Source organism: Diabrotica undecimpunctata, chromosome 1, assembly GCF_040954645.1.
Source record: "Diabrotica undecimpunctata isolate CICGRU chromosome 1, icDiaUnde3, whole genome shotgun sequence".
Taxonomy (NCBI): domain Eukaryota; kingdom Metazoa; phylum Arthropoda; class Insecta; order Coleoptera; family Chrysomelidae; genus Diabrotica; species Diabrotica undecimpunctata.
Genome location: NC_092803.1, coordinates 36,576,846 through 36,600,763, shown reverse-complemented (window position 1 = coordinate 36,600,763; position 23,918 = coordinate 36,576,846). Strand labels below are relative to the sequence as shown.

The 23,918-nt window shown below is 32.3% G+C and overlaps 1 protein-coding gene across 13 annotated transcripts in view; it reads left to right on the top strand.

The window, feature by feature from the left end:
• Nucleotides 1-17,423, top strand: part of Irk1 (Inwardly rectifying potassium channel 1) — a 164,434-nt gene extending 147,011 nt beyond the window's left edge. For 12 of the 13 annotated variants that reach the window (XM_072540935.1, XM_072541028.1, XM_072541000.1 and 9 more), the window contains 3 exons: nucleotides 6,364-6,591; nucleotides 8,842-8,868; nucleotides 11,913-17,423. In XM_072540935.1, coding sequence (XP_072397036.1) covers nucleotides 6,364-6,591; nucleotides 8,842-8,868; nucleotides 11,913-12,145 — 488 coding nt within the window. In that variant the 3' untranslated portion in view covers nucleotides 12,146-17,423. The remainder of the gene's footprint in view (nucleotides 1-6,363; nucleotides 6,592-8,841; nucleotides 8,869-11,912) is intronic. The other variant, XM_072540952.1, reaches the window with a different exon arrangement.
• Nucleotides 17,424-23,918: the final 6,495 nt, after the last annotated feature.

Genomic DNA, 23,918 nt, shown 5'->3' with positions numbered 1-23,918 from the left:
GAATACTAGGGGAGACCTGGGCCCTGATTCTATTTCATTTCGATGTCGAAATTTAAAAGCGACTACGCCATGACAGTCGAAATCGCTAGCGATTCTCATTCATTTCAATTGTAGTTAAAACTGGGGATATTTACTTTATCATTTTGACACTGCTGAAAATTTGGGTTGGCCCTGTTGTTTATTGGCTGCACTACGCTTGTTGAATGTTTGTTTTGTTTACGTTACGTGAACGTCTTTTTTTCTTGTTTGAGTTGTTAAATCATAAATATTAGCCATTCTCAATTATATTTTGAATTGAAAGAAAAGATGGCAAGAAAAAAAAAGGCGATGTGGGAGATCCTTAAGTTATAACGACTAAGATTTGACTTAGTGGTTATATTCTAATATATTTTTAAATTTACTGCAGCTTAGTAATACTAACCCTAAACATTTTGGGTATCCTAGAGGCATAAACACCTTCTTCCAAATATGGTTCTAATACCCTTATTAAATAATTTGCAGCTTGTTTATTAAGCCGGAATTGCTGCCTAAATTGAGCATCACTTAGTGAAAAAGAATTTTGAGTATCTCGTAACATTCTTCTTATCCTCCGTTATGAGCGTCGGATATCTAACCTCTCTAATTCCTCCAAAACTAGCAAATATCCGTAAAACACAGCCATATTGATACTTTTTGCCTCAGTTTTCCTTGCAAGGATCAAAACACCGCCTACCTAAACTGAACCTAAGTTCACTTCTCCCAGTCCAGTCAGTCATGTCAGATTAATTTCGACTCGAAATGAAATTTCAACCACTTTCTTGAAGTTGAAATTAATTTCGAGAAGTCGAAAATTAGTGACGTCGCTTGGTTAGTTCAGCTGAAATCCACAAGGTTAGCAAAGTCGCATTTCGACGTCGCCATATTAATTTCGACATGTTTTGAGTCGAAATCTCAATTAGAATCAGGGCCCTGGGAGACTATGGATAGTTATTAGACTTGTCAGTGTAGAAGTTCTAATTTGTCTAGTGAGATAATCTACCACAATGTTCCAATAAGCTTGGTTATCTAAGACCTTACACCTACCGATTAGGCGCCATACCACTTTTACTTTATCTGAAATTCAATACAAAAAAAATGTTACAGTTGTCCACAGTCTCTTTGCCACCAGGAGACTATAAAAAGAGGTATAGGACAAAGTGGATACAGTTTCTCACAAAATAGTTTATCTTAGCAAATTATGTACATAATAAACGAAAACTGTATCTTTTAGAAAAGAATATCAAATAAAAGCGGCAAACATATTTGTATTATAAATTGTGATAAATCTGTATTATAATAAACCAGTCCTGTAAATATTTTTCTATTATCATTTATAGGAATGGATAAAATAGCTACAAGTAAAACTAAATTCATTCGTTGTGAATGTTGTTTCAGAACTTTGACCTCACATGCTTTATCATAAATTTTATTAACGAGTGTAACATATTTTCGAACACAAGCCTTTCTATAAACGTTAGTAACAACTTAATCTCCTCTAGGGACTGTTTTTTTTTTATATTTATTTTGAATTTAAGTCCAAAATGACGTCAGATGAAGAGTACAAAAGAACTTTTCACTCAGCAGAAAAATTTACCCGATTTTTTTGCTGATTTATCTTCGAGGATAAGTTTTTAAGTTGTATCATTAGCAATCGTGCAACGGCTAGGCTTTATACCTCTTTTATTATTGGTCTGCGTATCAGGTACCTTTCTATAGAGTTGCATGAGTTTAGGAGGTATAAAATAATTTTCTTGGTGCGTAGGACATGGACGGGGAGAAACCGTTTGTACAATGTAGTGAGCAATTACAGTATATGAATGAGGAAATCTATTAAAATATCTAGTGAAAGTGGTGGGAGGGAGGGAAAAACACTGCTACTTAATGCAGGATCCGTGACCGAAGAACAAGTCAGCATTAGTGAAGATATTTTTGTTAAAAGGTACGATTCCTTTGCACTTAAAACTGGATTTAATTTTGATCATGCTTGAAGACACATTATGGGAAGGTCATAAATGTTAAAAGTTTATCCAGGATGAGACAACATTCAGAAAGTTGCTGTTTGATTAAAATTCGTTTTTAATGAACCAAACACGGTTCTGTCTAGCGGCTGCAGTTTATAAGACATATGCGGAGGAAGTGTCAGCACAGCAATATTATTCTTTTTACAAAAATCTATCGCATTAACAGATAAATGCTATTCGTGATTATCAAATATAAGTAAATACCTGTTTCATTGCTACATATGACATTACTGTAGAACTTTTATAAAATTTTCACTGGTCGTATGACCACTAGGAATAATAGTTGCAAAGCTAATAATAGCCACTTTCACCTACAACTTTCATCAGTCTAGCTGCATCGAATCTCTGCCTTGGAAAAATCCAAACTGGTGGAAAGGCATTTCCGTTTGCCCAAATGATCCCCTCATAACTCACCATCTCACCCCTCTCTCTAGATGTAGCTATTCCTATCTAGTTTTCTTCTTTTTGCACATAGTTTTCTCACTTTTTTGTACTGTAGGGACACAAGTCTGAGAACAAACAAGAAAATATTAGTTGAATAACTAGTAAGTGATTTAAAGTGATAAGTGATTCAAACTTACCTCATTCAAATTGAATATTTGAGCTTGAGTGAATGAATTAATTTATTTTGTAAAGTTTTCACATTAGCCTGATTAAAACTTATCGTACGTATAGCCTCCGGTTTTCTTAGAGGTAGTCGTGGTTGACGGCGCATAAAACCGGCAAACCAAGACTCTGATGCCATTTTATCATTAATCCAATTTTCAGAAATTTCTTTTTCAATAGAGTACTCGTAGACTAAACTTCTTACTAATTTAGGAGTAAGACCGTAAAACATTACCGAACATGAGTAAATACTAATTTTGTCTCAATTTCTTATGAAAGTATTTGCAACTTAAAATTAGGTTTAAAATGGATATTTTCAATTTTTATCACTTTGGCTTTGGCCAGATAATTTAAAAGTCGACTCTTTGTAATACCAAATCTCTCGGCACTCTTTCTGTAGCTTAAATTATGAATTAAAACACCTTCGATAGCCCTTTTTATTGCTTCGGGATCAAAATCCCGATTAGTTTTTCTATGTATGTGTTCGGCATTATTCATACATATAGAAACAAAAAGAAAAACATTACACATCTTATCTAAGAAAAAACCTAGGAAACTTCGTACATCATATTTTAATAAAAATTTGATCCCACTGGAGATAATTTGATAATGCGAAGGTCATGTGGTCGATAAACCCCGGCCATTAGAAAGAAATGCAAGGACTGCTCAGATCTTTTTCCTCTGTCGTACTGGGGGAACGAGTTTAGATTGCAGCGCACAATGTCATAAACATCACAATGTTGATTGACACATAATCTATTAAATTTTAAAAATCACATTAATTCAAACATTAAACTTGCCAGAAATGAAAAAGCCCCAATATCGTTTCACAATTTTTTTAAGAGTATCTGCTTTAACCTATATTACACAAAAAGCAACTAAATTTGAGATTTCCTAATAGCATTGAATTTTAAACAACATATTTGTGGCGAAGGATACTGTGCTACGCTGACGACGCCATAATAACAGCCGAAAATGAAGATGACCTACAAAGATTAATTAAAGAATTCGAAGATACGGCGCTCATATACAACATGGGGATCTCAACAGAGAAAACTAAAGCGATAGTGATATCAGCGGAACCGAGAAGATGTAAACTAGTCGTAAATAACAAAATAATAGAACAAGTGTTGGAAACTGAATACTTGGGAATAAAACTGTCAAGGTACGGAAAAGTGGAAGAAGAAGTACAAAAACAAGTGAACATGGCAAACAGAGCAGCAGGATATCTAAACAACACAATCTGGAGAAACAAATACCTCACAACGGAAACGAAAACCAGGATATATAAATCAACAATAAGACCGATAATGACGTACACAGCGTAAACAAGAGCAGATACGGAAGACTACTGGAAACAACAGAAATGAATGTCTTACGAAAAATAACAAACCAAACTCTAAGAGACAGAGTAAGAAGTGAGGAAATACGAGCGAGATGTGGTATATAGGAAATAAACGCGTGGACCAAAAGAAGAAAAGTGGAATGGAATCAACACATCGAAAGAATGACAGAAAATAAAATAGTACGAATAGCAAGAGACAAATCGCCAAATGGAAGAAGATCATTGGGACGACCAAGGAAAAGATGGTCAGACAACGTCAATTGAGGCTAAAAACCGAAGTTAAACAGGCATTTTGCCTATTTACAAAGTAGGAAGAAGAAGAAGATATTTATAGCGGTAAAGAAGGTGTTTATTATCTGGTAGTCTCCTGAGTCTCCCCTATCTTAAAAGACTACTATTGACAAGGACAAAATAGTGTAGTATTTATATTAGAGAAACCTAACTCGTAGTATTCTAGGTACTTAAACGAATATTGAATCAACACTATACTTGCGCAATTTATAGATTTACTCATTAATATTCATAGTTTCCTTATTGTATAAGAACTTCCTCGAAGCACTTTATATTTTCTTGCGTATTTACTTAAAATTGGTTAATTGCTATGATCATAATAGTTTTAATGACGTCTGAGCAGTCATGACTGCTATAACCTTTTTATTATCTAATGGGTTGATAAACAATCATTCTACTTCGGTTTTCATCACTTTATATTATTACAGTTGTCAGAAACTGGCTAATACATAAACCAGTTAGCGACAAATAATTATTAAAGAGATAATACAGCAGAAAAAAATATTATAAAAGAAAAAGACAAAAATTTCTTCATCGTATCACTAATCATATCAAAATATGTTTGGTTACATTTTAAAGCTAAAAGAGCAGCTAATAGTCCGGTAGCTGGGTACTTTTCTGTATTTATGGAAGGGTGGATAGTTGAAAACTATTCTATCTAATACAATAAATATGCTATATATGTTATGTATATGAAAAGTTATATGTTTTTAACATATTTTAAATGTAACAAAAATTTTAAGTCGGGAAATCGAAGATTTAGCCTAAGTTCGAGTCCTTTACATTACGCTTGCTTCGAGCAGTGTTTGAAATTTTAAAACAACTGCTATTTTTTTCTTATTTATTTGTTAAGAATTAAATACAGTAAGCAAAATTAAACAAAGAAAACTTGATTACCTAGACCACATTGAAACATATGTACCGCGTACTTTAATTTAGTATTCAGGGAAAAATAGACAGCAGGCGAGGGCTATGCACGAGAGGACAGTCGTGGCTCCAAAATCTACGAAAATGGTTCACGTTTATATATGTTGTACATAATTACCGTAAGCAAAATTAAAATTGCCATGCTAATAGTCAATGTTCGAAGCGGACAGGGCACCTAAAGCAGAAGAAGAAGAAGAAGCCATTACAAATGCTTTTGTTGCTGGATTAACCATACTTCACGTGTGACAAGAAATTAAAGCGATACTTGCTCAAGCCAGAGACAGTGCCTTGTTCAAGCTAGGAACAGTTCCTTGCTCAAGCTAGAGACAGTTTCTTTAAACTACGTGGTCTATTCTGCTATACATATAATGATATTAAAACGATATTGCAAATTGTAAAATGTTATATTTACCCTCTTGAATACAGTCGAAACTATATATATATATATATATATATATATATATATATATATATATATATATATATATAAACATAAACTATAAAATTGAAAAGACTGAATAGGTTATAGGGATTTGTAATGTGGGCGTACCAGTGAATTTCGAAAAGTCCATGAAAGGCAAGAAAAAAAAACAAGAAATCCCAAAGAAATTAACTTCCCTGTAAAAAATTCTTGAAAATAAGAAAAACCAGCTAGATGGGTCAATTTAGGTCACGAAAAGTATTAAATTTATCTACTAACCATTAAAGGTTAAATAGAATAAAAAGGTAGTAATGATAAAAAAAATTGTCCTGGTTGCGTAACTCTAGAAACTGAACAGGACAACTAATATACATTATTTTAAATAAAAATACTTTTCAGCTAGTTTAAAAAATTTGTTTCGATTTCCGCCTTCTAGTTCGATCTAAAAATACAAATTAAACACAGTATTTTGTTTTATTCCTAGGAAATTATTTCGTCAGTTTTTTATTTATTTAATAAATCAATTTATCGTCAATTTATCGTCTGCAGCTGTTGCGTAGACCATCAAAATGTGATGATATGATTTTGTTTTCTACCAAAATCTTTTCTTTTCAAAAAGTTTTATGGAGCACAGTTTTGAAAGCAATTGAAAGTTAGTGGTAACATGGTGAAATTATCATTGTATTTATGTTTGTTTTGAAAAATCAAGATTACATACCTGATTTTATTTTTAGAGGGAGTTATTGAATCTACTGGTATGACCACCCAAGCCAGATCCAGTTACTTGCCATCGGAAATATTATGGGGTCATCGGTTCCAGTCCCTCATCACCTTCAAGAAAGATTCCGGGGAGTATGAAGTAGACTATGCTTTGTTCAACAATACTGTGGAAGTGGATACCCCTCTTTGCAGTGCCAAAGAACTGGATGAAAGGAGAGCAATGTATAATCACGATGGATTAGGTAAGAAAAGTGGATAATGTATATTTACTTTATTCTTGGGCTCTTATTTTGCTGTTTATTATATTCTATTGAGAAGGGGCTGCTAGCAATAAATATTAAGTGTAAAATTAAATTAATGTATATATAAATTTTTCCGTTCACCTTTTGCTTGCAGCTAAGGATAATAAGATTTTTTGTTTTAAATAATTATCTCTGATTTTCATTAAGTACAAAGTAAGATGTACATGAAATCAATATTTTATTATATAGGCAGATATTCAATACGTCCGAAAACTACAATATCGACCAACAAAAAAAGCAAATGTTAAAAGGTTTATTGCCCTATATTAAAAATGTGATGGATTAAATTGGCTAAATCTAAGTAACTTAATGACGTAAAGTCTATATTTAAGACGACGAAGATGATAAAAGTATGTCCAAGATGTACCAAAGATCCCAGAGATCAAATAGGATTTGTACAAAAACGTAGCGGAAATACTCGTTTTATTGAAAAAATGAAGACATCTCGCATTGGTCACTGCGAGATATCAGTCTTTTAGGACACGTCATCATACAAAACAAAACCTCAAAATTGTATTCGAAGGAACAGTGGTGCTTAATAAATAATCACACTAATATCCATGGGGATTTAAAAAGCCTATTGGAATAAAAAAAAAACATCTGAAACGTTTTGATCATAAAGAACAATTTAGGCATCTAATGATGGTATGGATCTTAGCAGGATAAATCTTCAAATCCGCCGATTTGAACCAACCGACAAATCGCGCTGCCACTTAAAAGTTGTAAGTAATATCTGCTACAATAAAAGAAGAAACAATAAAATATATTTTCACACCACGGCGTATAATAAATGAAAGTAATAATATAGTCCGTCTAGAAAGTATCGGGAATTTTATATTTTTCCTAATTTTAATAGATTTCCTTTTTGTAACATTTTAAGACAAAAGTAATGCATCAAGTAAGTTGTGCCGATAGCAGGTTATGGACAAAATCGCATGACAACACCATCTGTCAAATATTGTTGTTTGTAAACACACTTAAGATTTGTGAAATAATGTCGCAAAGAGAAAAAAGAAAAGTGGTGGAATATTTGTATAGAAAGGGTGTCCGAAACGTTAAAAAAATTAGTGCGATTGACTGAACTCGGAAAAAGTGCAATGTATGAGACAATAAAGAGGATAAAAAATGGCATAGATATGAGACATAGACCAGTTTCGGGTAGACCGCGTAAGATTCGCGGAAACAATTTAAATACTTTAGTGGCTTTAGGACGACAACATCCGCTCCTAGGGTTTCGAAGATTAGCGAACAGATTTGGAAATTAACGAAGAATAAAAGTGTGCCCAGAAACTGTCCGCATGTAACTGAAAAAGCAAGGCTACATATCAAGGAATCCAAAAAAAATCCCTATAATGACACCTCTGCAAAGGCAACGAAGAATAGATTTTTGTCAACGTTTTCGAGAAGATAATTTTAATAATGTCTTTATATCTGATGAAAGTTGTTTCCAGCTTGATGCAAATCGTCTAAAAGTCCTATCAAGAGAAAATATTACCGTTCAAATTTCCAAATTTTCCACTAAAATAATGGTTTGGGGAGCAATATCTCAGCGTGGTGCTACACCTCTATGTATAGTTAATGGTACTGTTGATAGTGCGAAATATTGTGACATCCTAAATGGTTTTCTTCTTGAAATGGCTCATGTTTTATATCCAGAGTGGTGGCGTTGTCAGCAAGATAATGCAATATGCCATACTTCTGCTTATACTCAAGCTTGGATGCAAGAACACGAATTAGCAACAATTCCGTGGCCAGCAGCATCTCCAGATCTTAGCCCCATTGAAAACATAAGGGGACTGATGAAGATTGAAGTGTAACGAGCAGTGCCACGAGATAAAGAAGGTTTGATTCGGTCAGTTTTACAAGCCTGAAACACCATTACCGAAAATTATGGCCTTGGCCTAGTTTCGGGTGTGCCTGGACGTTTAGTTAAGTGTTTAGAGTTAAATGGAGGTTGTATAAGTAAATGAGATGAATTATTTGTTGAAATTTTATATTTCAAGTGATAGAAATAAATACCGTAAAATTATAATTTTGCTTTCTTTTTTCCGGATACTTTCTAGACGGACTATATATAATTACAGAATATGCAGTTTGCTTTTACATTATGTATTAGGTGAAAATAAATAATATATTATTGTATATATCTGTCATCGTTTAACATTCACCTAACATATTTCTTTATTTCAGAAGTAAATTCGAAATATCTAACAACTGGTAAGCACTGCAGTATAATGCTTGTATATTTGGTAGCTTTAAAGGCTTAATATCGATGTAAAAGAGCTGTGCTTCCTAAACTTTCCTATAGAATGTTGTTTGTCATAATTATCATCTTTATCTAATACTTTCAATCTTTTTTATTTGAGAAATTTTATAAGATTGTACTAAAACTAGATCAACACTTTAGCAGAACCGGTTGGCCTTCAGTCAATATCCTAGGGCCACTGGAGTTGTTATCAAATCAATACTCTCATGGAACTCCGACTTTGTCCCTCGCACACACACACACACGTGGTCAACCCTGCCCTTAATGAACATGTGTATACCATTGTACAGTGGGATACACATGTCTCATGTCCTAGATCAAACCGGTCACACTTCGCTATGAAGTGTTACCTAGTTGACCCCCAGGCTTCTCCTCCACCCTTTGCATTCGTGTAACTTACGTGAGGAAGCTTATAATCTGATCGTTACTTTGGGTGTCCTGGGTAATGGAACACCCTCTGTTTTTCTTGACTGTGGTTAGGCCATCGAACTGTAGGGGTAACACAAAAATCGGCTTTTTTGCCGATCGTTACATATCGTTATAACACGCAGATCATCATAAAGTAGTAGGCTAAAGATGTTTACGCAGGTTAATAATAATAACACTATTATTATATTTAATTAGAAAAGAAATAAGTTTTATTATTTAACAAGTATAAGTGTAATGTGTACAGATACCAGTGACAAGTGACAAGTAAGTCATCAGACATCAATAAAAATAAAATGTGTTGCCAACATACACATAATAATTATAGTACTGAATTGTACAGCAACAAAAGTTACTTAAATTGGAAGATAGAAAGGCAAGCCACATATTTATGTTTAAAACTACAGAATAGATCTAGGTTATTAGAGGTAGATTGCTATTCAGTAAATAATAACTTTCTTAATATTGTTCTAAAGCTATTTTCTTGTGGCATGTTAGAGTAATTACTATTTAAATGGAAATAAGCCATAATTAAAGGTTAAAGTACGTTTATTGACGTTTCAATTTGCACTTCGGAAATCGTTCTTAAAATACAAACGTAGTAACTTAAACAAATTTTTTTTTGTTACTCGGTGAAACATTCTTCTAATAATTTAATTTTATCTGACTCATTTATATTGACAATTCAGACATACATTATATATTTTAAAGTAGACGAAACCAGTTTAAACCAATCCTAAGAATGAACAAGAAAGGACAAAGAATTGCATTTATATAATACCTTGTGAATGCGATCAGTTTTATTTAGGTGAAACATCAAGGTTATTAAATGTTAGAATAAGTGAACATCAATCTTATATTAAAAAAAGAGAATTTGATAGATCTCAAATATGGGATAACGAACATAGGGTTCAATGGAATGATTCAAATATAGTCCTAAAAGAAACGGATGGTAAAAAGAGAAAAATCAAAGAAGCGGCTCTAATTACGCTAAATGAGACCAATTGTGTCGCAAATTCCTCGGCAGAATGTAGTAGGATCTGATATTAAAAGAGGAAGTTATTAAAAAGAAAATACCAGTATTAGTAAGTCGGTAACATATAGAGGATACATCATTTATGTTTTTTAAATAACAACCATATAAAATCAGAATTTTTTGTTTATTGAAAGTAAACTAAATGCACGACCAAATACTTACCATGTCGGGATAGTTTTTTTTCCTGGTTTTTCCCTCATAATTTACTATGGAATCACTAACAGGAGATTTTTGCTGTCATCACGGCATGTGCTTGTCTTTTTAAAGACGAATTGCATGCTATGATTTTTTCTGACGGATATTCTCAAGTTAAAGTTGATTTCATGTAATCGAATGAACTATCTTACAAGTAAAGTTGTCCCATGAACGCAACTCAACAATATTGGCAATATCATTTTAAAGTCGTCTGCTTTAAAATATATAATGTATGTCTGAATTGTCAATATAAATGAGTCAGATAAAATTAAATTATTTGAAGAATTTTTTACCAAGTAATAAAAAAAAACAAAATTTGTTTAATTTACTAATGTTTGTATTTTGAGAACGATTTCCAAAGTGGAAATTGAAACGTCAATAAACGTACTTTAACCTTTAATTGTGGCTTATTCCCATTTAAATAGTAATTAATAAACTCGGTTCGCTATCTCCAGTCCGAACTGTCTAGTGAATTTAGTAATTATTTTTTTGCGAAGTTAGTTACTTTTTGACAGACTCGAAGTGGCTGGAAATTACTATACAACCAAGCACACGTATTTATAGCCAATATTAATAGTAAACAAATTAAATAGTATATAAAATAGAACTTTACAAATAACCAACAATCAATATTTATTTATTTGCACCATATGTAATAAATAGTTATGTTAAATTATAACAACTAAAATATATCTTTTAAATATATACTACCCAAAATGTTATGGGGTTAGTATGCACTTCCACTATTTAGAATAATTCTTCTTTTTTCAAAGAAAGAAGTCTGCAATAGTAGTATACTTGAGCGATTAATACTGAGAAGTAGGAATTGTTGTGTTGTAGGTTTCCGACAATGAATCTGTCAAAATATGCCCGAGCTAAGCGAATGGAGTTTAATAACTTTGTTTCGTTAGTTACAGATAGATTACTATAATTTGTAGTACCTCAAATCTTTCGAAAACAATACCTGGAATTAGAATTGGCACAGCTAATTAGCACTATCTTTGTCTAGATGCAATCTTTTGAAGAATCCAAATAAATAATGATCACTAGTCTCAAGTGAGAGCTAAGATTTTTCCTTTTGGCTAGTACCATAAACATGAAAATATTTTTTCTCTTATTATAAGATTTTGAGTTTTTTTTATTCTTAGCATCAAGTTCAATATATGCCCCTGTATAGCATAGTCCCAATATTGCCCTATTGTACTATGTTGCTTAGCTCTTCATAGAGGTACAATAACCTAAGCAGATGTATTATGCATGGACACGTTGTAGTTAATAAAATCAATGTGGTACCTTACGTGGTAGATTGTACTAAAATGGGTTGTTTACTTTTTTCAGGTCAATGCCGTATGACAGGTCTCTTCCCCACAGCTCGCTCCCAGTCGAGTGACACCCTCTCCAGTATGGACTCGTTGTCGATAGATGACGGCCATATTGAGATGAAAATACCGGTGAGCCCCATACCAGTCACTGTTACAGCCCCCGAGGAAGCAGAAGAAAAAACGCCGCTGACGAACGGATCTGTGCCTAATGGAACTTTGAAAAATAAGTCTAATATTTTACCTGTATAACGTATGTGGAAATTAGGTTAAACAATTTATCAAATTGTAAGGGATTAAATGTACAGGATAGATGAGGGACATGTATTATTTGTATTTTGTAAATTGCATAATCAACCATAACCTATAAGTTGTGTAATATTTTCCAAATGTCATTGAAGATCATAGACATTAATACAAATAGACTTAGCGTTGCCACAGAATAATAAACAATCAGAATGCCCATTCAGCTTGAAAAAATAAGTACGCGCATCTCGTTCGCGCAGACGGAATCAGCCATGTTTTAAACGGAACCAGTGCTGTTCAGTTTCAGACATTTTATCTGGTATGCATAGAAAAATTAACCCGGTTTAATTTATTTACAGCAACTATAGACATAATATGCACTATTTTATTCGTACTTTTAGTTGAAGAATAGATTAAATTATTTCAAATGTACTAAATTATTAATCTCTAAAAATTTAAATTACAGTTTTGTCGTCTATGTTTCCGTTGAATATATGGCGATCGCGTGCTGACAAACTTCAAAGGCGGCATCTGAGAGTGGGTATTCTGATTGTTATTTATTGTATGGCGTTGCAATACAGCGTCATTCCTCCAGTACGACAGAAAAACTTACGCAAAACCGTCCCTGCATATCGGCACATTAAAAAAGTGGCAGGGACTGCTTTGCGTCACTGTTCTCTGACGCACTGGGGAAACGGTAATGCATTGCAACGATCAGTATATCTTGTATTATATGTATATGATCTCACTTGCAAAATCATAATTTGACCAGCTATCCACCACTTTTGGTTGTCATTACACTAAGTCAAATATTTGGGCTTAATTAAACGTTTCATAGGAAGATTAAAAATACAAATGCGTGATACCTATCTATCTCAATAAATAAAAAGTACATTTTATCTGTACTTTTAGTATAGATATTTTAAAATATTTTCAAATTTTATATACGCTTAACTCTTGTACATATGTTTTTTATATCGCAGGTCGATATAACCCAATTTATTTGTTAGTATATACACAATGGGTCTAAACTAAAGGAAAATTAACTGCGACAGAACAAAAAGTATTTGAAAGTTGATGACATTCTTTTCTTCTTATTAAATATTACCTACCTAATGTACTTGTGCGAGTAATGTCCGAGTGCATGTCACTTTATTTTTCGGATTTTTCATATTCTACAACAACTTTCTGTTTTAAAATTTCATCGCTTTCATCATTTTCTCAAAATTGTGACTACATAGTCTCCTTCTCTGTAGTGAATACATATTTCTTCGGAATATATGATTTATAATGTTGTTACATCATCCCTATTGCCAGTTTATTATATCACTAATCTTAAATTTCTGTAATCTTTTTCGTATCTTTATATTTGATAAGTCATAACGTGACACTCCTTTTTCGATTATTTTTACTCATTTTCTTCTTTTCTTCATAGTTCTAATTTGGTAGATACTGACAGCAATATGGAAGAGTGTTATACTAGGACATAATCCATAAAATCAGGTATAAGGCTCCTAACATATAACCTCAAAATTGTACAAAAATTACTTTAAAAGAACATTTAAAAACGTAACGTATGAGAACATTTAAAACGTAACGTCTTTTGCTACCAAGTCGGTGATTTAAGTAGTATAGAAACTATCCGTTGCAAATCTGTCTCTGAATTATATACTTACACCATACCACTTACCATGCATTTTGATGTCTAGTACATACAGTGGGATGGCAAAGATATATCATGAACTATCCTATATTTTGGGTTCTCGTGTAGTTAAAACTTGAATGGTTGTAATATTATTGAACAAAAATAAATTGTGTTAGTGTTACTAGATACACTGTAAAATTGTGGTAAAACTACTGCTACCCATTACCAAGTGACCTTATATATGTAAATAAATAGGGCTTACGCAGTTGGGAAGGTACGTTATTACCTCGATAGTTATATAGTTATAAAATAACCTTTTCTATCAGAACCAATAGCAGAATTTAACGAAATAAGTGTTTATTCATAGATAGTTGATATTTTGTATTATAAACAACAATAAACAGCTGTAATTTCATCTTTTTGGAGTTTGGTCTCATTACAGAAAAATAACGAATACAAATTTTTTTGAATGCATTGAAAATACTGTTTTATCTTACTTTGTTTATTAAAAATTTCTTTTATAAATTTTATAGAGTTCACACGCAAATTAAAACCATCAGTCCTGAAATACTCTTTAATGATTTGTTGCAAAGGCCCATTCCATTCCAAACGTTTTTCCTGTGCTTTTTCAAACTGTATTAATTTGTTTTGAGACAGTGAAACCATTTCCATAGCATTTTTTGAGATGTTCATAATCTCACTTTTTTGGATTTCATGATGCCTCTCAATATCATCAGCTTCTTTTTTGTATTTTGCGGCTGTTATTATATTTTTGTCAACATCTTTAATGATGTTGACCAAAGAGATAATATGACCAAAGATCATATTAAAATCTTTTAAGTGACTAATTACATTGATATTGTTAGTCAGTATACACATTTTTTTAGTTTTGCATTATTTGGAAGCAACAAGAAAGAATGTGAAAATGAGAATGTGTTATCTTTTCGATTCTACACGATTTACAGATCTCACTTTGAGTGACCAGATCTCACTTCCGGACATTAAGATGAGCCATATGTAACATTTCAAGACCTGGGTTCTAAGGGTTAAAGAAGTTTCACGGGGAAGGAGGTATTTATCAAATTTAACGAAAGACTTTCTTCTTCTTTAAGTTCCATCTTCTATCGAAGGTTGGAAATTATCATGGCTATGCGGACTCTGTTGACTGCCGCTCTAAAAAGTTCTGCACTACTACATTTAAACCATTCCCTTAAGTTCCCTAAGGAGTTTCGAGCCATTGCTATTACTTCACTTTCAGGTTACAGTCCCACTAGCTGTTTAATGTAGCTTAAAGGTATTTAAGTCTTTCAACTTGTTCACTAGCTCTTTCGACTTAATACTTCAACTTTACCATATATTTGGTTTTTGTTGTGTTAATATTAAGCTCGTACTCCTCTTCCACTGTATTTATGATATTTACTAAATATTGCAGCTCTTCTATATTCATGCCAAACAACTTTATGCAAAAAGTGCCTATCTTGTTCCCAAGCCATTATTTTAAAACCAAATTGACTATCTCCTGTTCTTTCTTTATAAAGATTCTGCTTTATCTTTGTTATAAATTCGCTGGTATAGGAATACCTTTATTGTATGGCTCATTAAGCTAATTGAATGATGTTCTTAGGAGCGGCTGTTGTTGTGTTCCTTTGAAATTGCCACGAAGGTTGACTTTCGCCAATATGTTGGTATTTGCTCCACCCCCCTTGTTGTATATGTTGTTAAATAGTTTGCATTGACTTCCGCATTTATACCATCTGGTCCAACCATCTTAGGATTTTTTAAACTAGAGATTGCATATTCTACTTCTGAATCTAATATTGGTGATCGAGTTAGTTCTATGTTTATGTTTCTATTATAAGCATTTACGTTATGCTTGTCAGACAGAAGATCTATATATGTATGTTTACCAAATTTCAGATAGTTCCTTTTGTTCCAACAAAATGCTGATTGTTTTCCTGAAAGAGTGTCTTTAAGTTTTTTATGGAAGTTGAAGGGGTCACGTTTTAAAAGTAGCTGTTTTTATTTTTTGCAGTTTTATCTCTATCCAAGCATTTTTTGTCTATTTTATTTAATTTTTCTATTAATAATTTGTATTCTTTGTCATTCCTTTTCACATTTCTTTTTTCACCAATCTTCCATCTTTAACATTAATTTTGTGAAGCCTTATATATGTTGGTTTTGATGTCTTCCCACTGTTGTTCTATGTCGTCTTCCTATATTTATTTAAATTAGAGTTTTTTTTTTATTAATTTCGTTTGTCGATTCTCTCTCTCTGACTGAGGGCCATTTGTTTAGATTGTTGTTGTAGGTTTTCGTTATTTCGACGATAAGGGGAATTACATTTCCGTAATTCCCGTTTTTTAAAGTTATTAAGCTGATACTCGGTCGCCGTAGACATTAAAGTAGATGCTTTCTACCCTATTAACTTTCCATATTATCATTTGATAAAGGTATATTTAGGATAGAAGACCAAATGTGAGTAAATAAAATTAACATTGAGTAGGTTATTTTTCTGTTGAGCCTCATTTGTTTTAAAACCATGCTTTTATTTTTATTTTTTTATGTCTATGATTTTATTTCATAGACATATAATACTAATAGACAGAGCGCTGCAATATAGTCCCGTTCCTCCAGTACGACAGAGAAAACTGACGCGTCAGTTTTCTCTGCCGTAGTGAGGAACAGATCTGTATTGCAACGCTTAGTCTATTTGTATTATATGTCTATGATTTTATTTATATCTATTTTTAAAAAGTCACTGGTATAAATATATCACACAGAAATATAGAATATTCCAAATTTTTTCTACTACTCGGGGTGTATTGGAGCGAACTTAAATAAAATCTAATTTTTTTTATACACACCCTGTGTATTTACATCCTTCGTACGTCCGATTTTAAGAAATATGATTTTTTTATCTAGTATACATCACTCAGATCAATTACATCAGATTTATTTTATTTTTTTTTATTTCCTTTTCTCACCATTCTATTCGAGTATTATTTATTTTTATACATGTACTTAAGATTGTTTAATTTATAGATAGAGCTTAGCGTGAGTAAAATATAGAAGTTATCACGAAGATTGTTTGATATATACCTTAAAAATCAATTAATTTTTAAGTAATTTATATTATTTTATAAATTTCATTATTTGTGTTTAAAGTCAATTAAAAATGTTTTGTTGCAGTTTCAATTCTAAAGATTTGACAATAAACAGAAATTATTTAGTGTTAAATCTGGGCATATGATGGACATAAAACTAATTTACAATTTAAAAGTTCAAATGTATAAGATCTAGACTTGTTATTTTCGTAAGTCAATTAAAAGTATTATTTTTTTAAACCTTGTATCGTTTATTACTAGTTTTGTAATGTAATTAACAGATTTATTTTTCATACTATTATTATTTTATTCGTAATTTTAAAGTATAAAGAAGAGATATCTTCGACTGAAGTCAACAAGATTACGCGCACAATAAAAAATGTCGATATTATCAAGTCTACATATATATTCAGTCTGTAGGTTTTTATCAAACAATCCTCACTAAGTAAAATAATAGGTGAATATTGTAAGGATCTGTAGTGCCATAGTATTTATAAAATTTTTGTTTTTTAAGAAAATTAAACAGTTTATCTTCTGGCGTTTTCTTTACTTTTGTTAGTTGAACAAGACTATGTTGTCCTATGTCTCCCGAAAACAACAAACAAACTCAGCAGTAATGTCGACCGGGAAGATATTGATGCAGGAAACACCTCCCATGACTCTTGGAGAACAGAAACTGCAGGACTTAAGGGGTTATATCAACAAGGGAGTAATCATCCTTCGATGTCAGCAATGGCGAGTAGAGAAACTTTTAAAACCTACTTTAACAATGATGGTGCGGTGCCTTGACAATTAAAAATAATTTCATAATTGTTTATTTATGTATGTGCGCGCTACCGAGAAAACACACTGCTTGTCAAAATTTCTGTGTGTGTTGACACCTATTTGCGTTACTGTAAATAAATAAATAAATAATGCAATCTTACTTACCGTTGTTTTCCTTTTCATTGGTACACATTTAATAAAACTGTGCATTTCATCGATCCAGTTTAATTTTGACTTATAATCGTCCTTACAACCTGCTCCAGACCTGTTTGATTTTTCAATTTTTCACAACTCCTGACAGTAAGTTGCTCGTAAATTTTTTTATCTTCATTTTTATGTCTTTGATCGACATTTCAATGCCGAGTTCTAATAATTTGCCAATTATTTTTTGTAGTGCTGAATCACGAATAGACTTACCTTTATATGATGGAATAGTGGCGTTCCACAGACATTTTTCTTCACAATACATTTGTACAAACTAAGTTATTCTTGACACTTAATTTTGGCATATTAGTTTTAGAAACACGTGGTTATCTCTTTGAAAAAATAAAGCAGGTCGACACTATGCACTTGCCGTTCGACAACACTAGCTTTACCGGCCAGACAAGGGGGGTACACAAGCCAGAATAGTAAAACCAATAAAAGGGGACGCAAGTAGTTTTACAAAATAAAACTCCATGTTATTAGACTATCCTAGATAAAGACACTGGCTCACTGTCTTTCTCACTAGCTTACTAGCCTACACGCAAAGCTAGTTCTGTATACATGAAGCTAGTAATACTAGCTTGCTGGTATAAAAACAAGCGCCAGCTTGCTATCCTAGCCTTGAAAAACTAGCCTCGTGTAGTCTGGGCATTAGGGAAAAATGTATTTTCAATGTTAACGTATATTCGCGAGTCAGCGCGACCTACAGGAAGGTTGCATACACGTAGAAGATTGGTTATATATATATATATATATATATATATATATATATATATATATATATATATATATATATATATATATATATATATATAAACTAAGGTACACTCGAAGAGTGGTGGGTTTTTCGGTCAAAGTGGAGAAATAAAAGACAAAGAAGGTGGCTACTTCTTTGTCTGTAAGTGAGTTAATAAAATAACATGGAGCTGGAATCAGATGATGCAGAAAATTACTGTCTGTCTGAATTTGAAGGAGACTCAGATGCGGAGGATTTTCTTTCACTATCAAGTTGTCGTAGAAGCGTTTTGTCATCAAATTTGGTTGAAAACATCGATGCGCCGTCATCTAGCCATCCGAATAATGTTCCATCAAGCAGTCATTTGAATGATTGTCATTCAGATGATGAAATAGAGAGCACGTTCGATGATTCCGATGCAGATCCAACATTCGATCCATGTTTGGCAAATCAACAGAGGAAAATGACTGATAATTCTATTCCATCTGAGAGTGAAGATGAAGAAGAAGCTGAATCCAGAAATGATACAGAAAATGTTGCTAATCCTTTACTGTTTAATTTTGTTTGGTTAAAAAGGGAACAGTCTCAATTGTTGTATTTTGACTTTAGTGAAAGAGTCCGACATTGTAACGTAAACATAAATGTGGACAATGCTACACCTATAAAACTATAGTATAAAACTATATATACACAGTCAGATAAATATCTCATTGAATATAGACAAAGATGAGCTTAGTGCATTTTTCGATATTCTTATTATTATGGGATTCATTTCTTTGCCAAGCATTAAATCCTACTGGTTAAATGATATTCATTTTCATGTAAACAGAATTACCAGCGTTTTTACTTTGAAACGATTTTTAAAAATTTTACGTTATTTTCATGTAAATGATAATACAAAAATGCCTGTTCCTGGATCCCAAAATTTTGATAAGCTGTACAAAATTCGACCAATTGTACAGCACCTGAAAGATAAATTTGTAACGACCCTCTCTCCATCCAGATACATTTCAATCGATGAGAGTATGATTGGCTTCTAAGGCAGAACGGCAATGAAGCAGTATATGCCTATGAAGCCTATAAAACGTTGCTTCAAAGTATGGGCAGTAGCGTGCGCAGAAACTGGATATCTACTTGATTTCCAAATTTATTAGGGCAAATCTGAAAGGGACTCAAATACTATGCTAGGAGAAAGCGTTGTTTTAAATTTTGCAAACCATTTTGAAAGCAAGGGCTATTGCATTTACTTTGACAGCTTCTTCTCAACAATTCCATAATTTCAAAAATTACTGGATAAAAAACATTTTGCGTGTGGAACAATACGACAGACAAGAAAACATTTTCCCAAGGAATATTTATGTCTAGATAAAAGACTCAAAATGAATGAATCTGATTCAGTTTGTTCCGCTGATCTTTCTGTATGCAAATGGAAAGATAGAGGTGTCAAATGTGTATCAGTTATTAGTAATATGCATAACTTTCAAGAAAATGTAGAGGTACTAAGAACTGATAAGAAGGGAGTTCGACAGAAAGTACCTTGTCCTCTATCGATCTCAGACTATAACAAGTATATGAGTGGTGTAGATTTATTTGACCAGTACTGTTCATCTTATTCCGTTTTAAGGAAATCTCGCAGATGTAGAATAAAAATTTTCTTTTATTTGCTAGATGCTTCTACTGTAAACAGTTATTTACTATATAAAGAAATCATTTTAAAATTTAAAGACAAAAATAAAAAAACCCATGAGCCATCTGCAGTATCGAAGTGTCTTAACTAATGAGCTAATTTCCTCATTTTCATGTAGAAAACGTTCAGGTCCCCCCTCAAAAAAAAGCGAATGTTCACGATATTATAGGGCACCTTCCATAAAAAGAACATATCGTCGATGTGTCGGTTGTAGTGCACAAAAAATATAAAAAAGGTCAAATATTATCTGCAAAAAATGCAATGTAGCTCTGTGTAAATCTTGTTTTGAACCATATCACAATAAGTAGAGGTGTATTTTGTTAATTTACTGTTCTTATTTAGGTTTACAATTAAGACTTATATGTTGACCAATTTTACATAAACAGATTATTTAATAAATGGTAGCTATGTTTACCAGTGATTTCGATTAACTCATTGTTGTCCGTAAGTATTCCCGGTAGCTATGTATACCATTACTTTAAGTAAACTTCACAAAGCTAGGGGTTAGTTGGATTTTTTAAGTATTTTTCTTATACTATTTATATCTATTACAATAGGTTTTACCTATGAAATTTAAACAAACACAAAAAAATAGTTCTGTTACTTAAAGGGTTAATGCCATTACATTAAAGAGTTTATAAACGTACATTTAAAGAGTTGATTAAAACTGAACAAATCAAAACTAATATATTAATATACTCCTAAACAACATTCTTCATGAAACAGAAACTGCAAATTGAAAAATAAGATTAGTAAAGAAGCGTTTATAATCTCATAGAATGTCCCACAAATGCTGCAATTATACCACATGAAAAAAACCCTCTTTTAGAAATAATTTTTGGTTCTTCAATCGCACCAATAACGTGATCCCATCGTATTTTCCAATATCTGCTTTATCTGGCCACTTCCAAGACTTCAAAGATTTCTGTATCGATGAAATTTTAACCTGGTCATGTGTAAAGCTTGAGATTTTTTCTGGAAAATACTCTTCTTTATACTTAAAGATTACATATTCACCAACTTTTTGGACAATTTGGTTAAGGCCTAGTTGCTGGAAATTTCCACAGGTCTGCTCATCAATATTATTATGGAACATTTCAAACTTCTTCTCGCTATCCTAATATCTTTCATTTTCTTCTACAATATCTTGAAAATCAACATCATCACTACTTTCTAATATACAATCAAAACTGTTCTTTTTCTTGTGTTTTAAAAAGCTTAGTGTAGGCCTACATTTTTTAGCTTTCGGTATGATCTTTCTTTTTAATTTTTTTTTTTTTCAATTTCTTTCATTTTTTCTTTCTCCTCTTGTTCTTTTTTTTTATTAGATAATATTTGTAGGTGATAATTTCACAGTTAATGACCAGTCTTTTTCGTTTCTTCCCTGAACTCTGTGGTCTTTTATCTTTTTTCATCACTTCTAACAACAATTCCTCAAATGATTTACGTGTTTGTAAAGAAGGTCCAATTATCGAGACAGGGCTTTCTTTTTCTACTTGAACTTCGTTTGCAGAACTAGCTTATGTTCTATCAACTATTTCAAAGGTAGTTCTAATATCCTCAATGCCCCATTAAGCTCTTCCGTGGTATATGAGGAGCCAGCACCGCTCTGAGTTTTTCTTATGTACGTTCGTACTATTTTCTGAAACAAAAACAATCTGATATAACCTAGGTGTTGAAAAAGTAAAGGATGGAAAAAAAAAGTTTAGATCCTGAGGGGTAACTAGACCAGGCCCTGGCCCAGTTACTCACGATATGGGTCCCAGTTAACCCAAAAGAACAACCCAGTAAGCACAAGTACGTACATAAGACAAACTAAGTACGTACTGATGGGACATAAAGTATGTACAATGTATGTACTTTGCTGTACGAAGTACGTACTTAATACGTACATAAGACGTACATTTTCCAATTGATGGTACATACCTAGTACGTACTGAAGGTACGTACCTAGTACATATTGAAGGTATGTACCTAGTACATACTATACACACTTATGATGATTTATATAAATAAAAGTAAATATAGGTGAATATATCTTTATTATTCATATTTGAAGTACAAAAACAAGAAAAACTTATATGAATCTTAAAGTTTACCATATGGTTTTGTTTTAAATGTACCTACTTATTTTGTATTTAATAATTTATTTATCTAACTTCCTACACTAATAAGCACCAACACCAAAAATAAGTAAAAAAAATCTAAATAAATCTCTCTTGCAATGAATTATCACATCAAAACTGTACTCGAGGTGGAAAATTCCTAACCAAATAAATTAGGTTAGGTTAACATAACCTAACATAATAAATATGCTTTAGCTCTTCTTTCTCATGGTACATACTTAAGACGTAATAGTACGTACTATTCTGTATGTACTGGTATGTACCCCAGTGTACGTACTTAAAACGTACATTTTACATCATGTACGTACAGTACCAAAATTGTACGTACTCAAAACATACTGTGCTGTCTGGGAATACCTCTCGGGGTAACTGGACCCCCATTCTAACCTCAAAACTAATAATATAAGCATGCAAAACTAATTTAAACATTGTTAATAGTAATTAACACTTTTACACTAAAATACATGGTAAAAACAATTACTTTGATAATCAAAACAATAATGTAAATCACAAGCACGCCACGTTGATTTCATAAAAAATTACTACAAATTTTAATTGGATTTCTCACAGCAACTAAAAGTACTATGAAGGTTAGAATTAATGTTTTGGAGGGAAGGCACATTCTTGCAGTACAGTCAACAGCAAAAAACTTAAATACATTTACAGCTTAAGAATGAAAAAGGTATAACTCAGACACCCCCTGGGTCCAGTTGCCCCACATCACCCTATCATAGATATTGTCACCATATTGGTGTGAGTTAACATTTATGATACGATCCGATAAAAGCCAGTACTATTTTATTTTGAAAAATTCTCAAAATATGGATTTATATTGGTTTAAAATTAAGAATGCTTCTTCTAGTTTTTTTTTCCTTTCAATATTGCTACTGAATTGTGGTAGTACCTATTTATTTATCTACCAACTTTTTATTCAATAGGAAATGTAATTTAATGTATATTACATTTGCCTGGGTGTATCACTACCTTCTTTATGGCAGACTTTATTCCTAAACTAAAGTTGTATCGAGAAATGTTTTATTGAAATGTTGGTTTCTGTTGGGTAAACATTTAATTTTTATAGGGCATTACGTATTCAAAATTGGATGCAGAACTTGCAGTTAGGTTCCGAAAATGTGTCATATACCTGTTTGACTCAAAACCACTCGATTTTCATTTAATAAATTAGCAGTCATTGTGAATGGGGAGGCATTTCTGGAACAACTACAGAAGTATAGTACATCCCAGAGGTACTTTTCAGTGCGTCACAGTTTTTCGATTTCTTTCTAATGCATTAAGTCGGATGTGACGGAGAAAGCGGTAGTTCCGTGATTAAACAGAACCATAGTACTGTGACAGAACTATATTGCAGCGTTAGAATAAGCTTACATACATAAGCGGCTCTTTCCTAACCTACGTTTGATTCGTTGATATTTAGATGTGCGCTTTCTCTAGCCAATCAAATACGCCTATTACTGACAGTTGACGTAAAATTTCGTCCATGCTGGCCATTCT